The sequence below is a fragment of the Brachionichthys hirsutus genome, unplaced genomic scaffold (genome assembly GCF_040956055.1).
Source record: "Brachionichthys hirsutus isolate HB-005 unplaced genomic scaffold, CSIRO-AGI_Bhir_v1 contig_342, whole genome shotgun sequence".
NCBI lineage: Eukaryota > Metazoa > Chordata > Actinopteri > Lophiiformes > Brachionichthyidae > Brachionichthys > Brachionichthys hirsutus.
The window spans coordinates 1-4,375 of NW_027181381.1; the positions used below are offsets into that span (position 1 = coordinate 1).

At 46.7% G+C, this 4,375-nt stretch overlaps 1 protein-coding gene across 1 annotated transcript; it reads right to left on the bottom strand.

The window, feature by feature from the left end:
* Nucleotides 1-1,927: 1,927 nt before the first annotated feature.
* Nucleotides 1,928-4,122, bottom strand: LOC137917459 (leucine-rich repeat transmembrane protein FLRT2-like). The gene has a single exon (XM_068760199.1). It carries the CDS (start codon nt 3,899-3,901, stop codon nt 1,928-1,930), a length of 1,974 nt encoding a protein of 657 aa, XP_068616300.1. The 5' UTR covers nt 3,902-4,122.
* Between the last annotated feature and the right edge of the window lie 253 nt (nt 4,123-4,375).

Here is a 4,375-nt window from a genome sequence, read left to right on the forward strand (position 1 = left end):
TCCTCATATCCTTTCTTTCAAGCAGCTGTCCAAAGGCTAGCAGGCAAAAAGCTAATTCTGGAATTCCAGTGAGTTACTTTGAGATATTCCAATCAAAGATCAACTCAAGCCCTTGAAATGTTTTCCATCTTGCTTGCAGTCGTTCCCCGTCGTGTTCTGTTAAGCACCTATGTGTGCACCTCAGCAAAAGGGAAAGCTCTCTCCTGGCGCAAGTGAAAATAAAGTCTGCATATTTTCTCCCTTTTTTGGTTGAGGATTATGTGGAAAGGGGTGAAGGAGGCGGGGAGACCAGATGGGTCAGATGTGGGAACTCTTTAAGCTTGGCCCGACAAAATAAAATCTTGTCAGATCAAATAAAGTCTTCTTAGGCATAATGGCGACGTCTCGCTGTTACCTCACATGCAAAGAACTGCCACCGCAGTCCAGGAGCTGAATGGCATGAAAACCATTTTAATTGAGCCCATGCAGGGATCAGAGGTGCAGAGCCATAAATGAAGCAGACGGTCTCATAAGTGTCCACAAAAGGATAAACGATGAGATGCTCATTCAGAAATGTGCATTGTGGGGATCTTATTGTTGAAATGTCCTAATTTATTAAAAAGCCTAATGAACACTGGGATTCGGTTGAAATAAGTGGGTGGATAATTAGCATATGTGCGTGTGCTTCCTCATAATTCATCACACACACCCACACACACACAAACAGAACCCCATTTTAGACCGCGGTAGTGAAAATCCACATCATATCACCAAACCCAGAAAACACTGTTAGTTTTCAATGATTCCACGTCATTAAGTAGTTCAATGAGTAATATTACTCTAAACAATACTGTTTGAGCGTGAGTAATATTGTCTGGGTAATGGATTCCAGCCTAAAATTGATCTTTGCTGGGACTTTTGTTCTTTCTTTCTGTCTTGCCCTCTTGTCTGTCCACTGAGGGAAACTGCCCCCTTGTGGTCTCACTTGTCAAAACAAGGAAAACTGGGGAAAATAACAGCAAAAATAATAAAGAATTCCTTCAAAAAGAATCTGCAAAGTCTCAACGCAGCCATGCAGCTCATTAGGGACAATAATGCTTTGTTGCTTTTTAAACTCCTATTATTTCCACCTCCTCACAAAAAAAAGAAAAAAGAAAACTGTGCTGGAAATCTCTCACATTTTTTCAGAGTTTTTCCAAAAAGTGTCTCTTAACTAAGCCCAACTTTGTTCCGCCACCAGCAGAACACAAAGCTTCTAGCATTAAGGCACTTTTGGGAAATCTCGTATGCCATTTGCCAACACGACTGTACACAGTAACTCACATGTAATAAGCCACCTCTGCTCATTTCCTGCCATGATCTGATAATAGGAAAGTGCACTTCAATTCATATTTACATCATACCACCAGCTGGCCAGTGCCATATTTCCACAGCTTGTGTTGTCTTCAATACTGCTCTGTTGTAGCGTGTTTCAAAGCACATAAAGGCCATATTTTGCTTCTGTGGTTAGCAAAGGATCCCAGCCCTCTAAGCGCCCTTATACATATCCAGGACTGACAGGGTTCGACGTCAGAAGCTACAGCCCAGGGTGCCGTGATTGTACAAATCCATGTGTATCTACAGTACTGACCATTAAAACGACGCTCGAAAACCCTGCTGGTTATAAAAAAAAGAAAATAAAAGAAAAAAAGGATACACTTGTATTTCTTTTCCTAAGAATAAAAAAGATAGCAGAGAATCCCACATTTTTATCCACAGTATAAATTACATTGTAGACAGAACTTGGAAATATATATATAGTACAATTATATTTGACTAGAACTTTTTATATTTTTGTTGTCTACACAAATGGTGTTTATGTGTGTAATTATGCATGTGGTGTTTAGTGTTTCTGGTGTGCGCATGTGTGTGTGTGTGTGTGTGCACGTCTCTGCTGTTTTCTGTTGCATCACGTGTGGCAGAATTCTGTACTGGGCACGTTGCTGCTCTTGCAGTAGGCTATGCTGTTGTTACTGAGGTGACAGTCTCTAAACCCGATGCCCCCGTTGGGCGTGTAGATGGGCTGAATGCGGAAGTCTCCCTTGAGCAGCTGCTCGTTGTTCAGCGCCACTATCTGGAAACTGGTCTCAGTCATCTCTAGAATGGAATTATCCTTCTTGGTTCCCGCCTCGCAGTAGTCGTCTTTTCTCCTGCCCCGGTTGTATTTCCACTTTGCCGCAGATGACCGGCTCTTCCTGTGCATGTGCCAGCAGAACAAGCTGAGCAGCGTTACCAGGACGACAAGGATCGCCCCGCCTATGATCCCAGCCATTAGCAGTGTGGAGTTGATGCTCTCCTGAGGAGCTTGCTCTCTAACGCGAGACACAGCAGGCTTGGTCCTGGCTTCGGAACATATAGTATCCTCTCCAGGCCTGTAGGAGTTAAGCGAGTCCAGCACGTGCACGCAGATCCGATACACGGACCGGGGCTCCAGATTGGCGATGATAACATGCCGCCGATCTCCGCCAACTGTCCTCTCTCGCATTCCCTCGTTGATTTGGCTTTGGCCCCTTTTGACCCAAGTTACCTTGTAGGCAGTGACAGTGAAGTAGGAAGCCCAGCTCACATCGATGTTGGTGGAGTTGACGACATGGAAGTAGATCTGAAGGGGGTCTTCATAAGGCGGCAGGGGGCCAGGGGGGTAGTTATGAATTGGGGGTAAAGGAGTGGAGGGTGAGTCAGAGTAGTTTGGGCTAGATGTAGTGATGAGAGTGGAGATCATGGTGGTGATTGGGATGGTTGTGGGTGGGGGAGGGGGTGTTGAGCGGAGTGTAGGCCAGGGTGGGAGGTCATCATCAATCGGACATTCTATAATATCCAGCGTGAGCTCTCTGATTGCCATTCCACGCACCTTTTCGGGGCTCAGGCACACAAATCCTCGAGCGTTAAGGGAAGAAGGAAGAGACTTGAGCCACACCACAACCCATTTGACAGAACAGTCACAGCGCCAGGGGTTGTTCCGCACCATGAGATGCCCGAGGCTTGACAGGCCATCGAACACACCCTGCGTAAGGCTCTGAAGCTGGTTGCTTGAGATATCCAGTTTTTCAAGCCTATTTAGAGAAGCAAAGGCATCCACAGGGATCTGGTCAATCTGGTTTTCCTGGAGACTCAGTTTGACCAGTGACTGGCTGGGTAGGAGGGGAGGTGGGAAGGTGAGAGAATTACGGGCCAGGGCCAGCTCACGGAGGTTGACCAGGTCCTGGAAGGTCCCTGGCGCAATGCCCTCATCTGTAAGCAAGTTCCCATCCAGGAGGAGGCGCTGCAGGCGTGTCACATTCTGAAAGGCCTCCTCAGCAATGATAGCTATACGGTTTTCATCCAACCGCAGCTCTTTCAGGTCCTCGGGAAGGCCAATGGGAATGCTGCTTAAGTGGTTCTTGGTAAGGAAGAGGAGTTTGAGGCTTATTGCCTCCCTAAATGCCCCCTCTTCCACCCCCACAGTGGAGATGGAGTTATCATCGAGGTGCAGCTCCTCTAGTCGAGTCAACTGGGCCAGGGCTGCCTTGGAGATTGTTTGGATATTGTTCTCCTGGAGATGCAGGACCCTGGTGTTTTTGGGCAGATTGATAGGGAACTCATCCAGCTGGTTGCCATAAATATAGACAGTCTCCACGGAAACCAGATTGTGAAGTTCCAAAGGGAAGCCAGCATTGTTTATCTGGTTGTTATGAAGGAAGAGGACCTTGTAGCCTTCCTCCATCCCCAGAGGCACTGACGTCAGGCTGCGTTCATTGCAGTACACATATGTGTTGTCACAACGACACTCTTCCGGGCAAGAGGCACCCGGGCTAAATTGCATTTGGAGGCTTAGGATGACGGTCAGCCAAAATTGCAAGGATGAAGCCCAATCTTTATTCCAGAGTCCAGCAAAAAACTCCATAGTGGAAAAAACACACAAAAATTGTTTAAACCCACAATGAAAAAGAATTATGGGAGAATAGAACAAATCTGAAAATCAGAAAGGGAAGGACGCATATATATATATATCCACAAAAAAAAAAAAGAAACTCAACCGCAAAAAGTCCACCTAGGAGAGTTTAGCAACGATGCAGTTAGCTGGCAAACGAGCAGGACCCCGTGGGAGTAATCCTGTAAATTCTAGTCCTCAGATGGCCTCATTAGTGGGGAGCGGTCCGCTGACTGACTCCCTCCATGCTGAGACACCAGACCATAGCAGGACTCTTCATTCGTAACTCCATGCAGAGGTCAGATGGGGCAAATTTGCTGCCGCGCAGTAGAGAGTCACTACAGGCTCCATTCGCATGTCCGTCACACACTGCTGGACCCCAACCAGGGAAGAGTCCAAAGGGGGTGACATTTGGATCCAGAAACCTATGGGATACAGAGAAATGCT

Bases quoted from the DNA above. Each gene is read 5' to 3' on its own strand.
- LOC137917459 (XM_068760199.1), bottom strand. From the start codon at position 3,901: ATGGAGTTTTTTGCTGGACTCTGGAATAAAGATTGGGCTTCATCCTTG.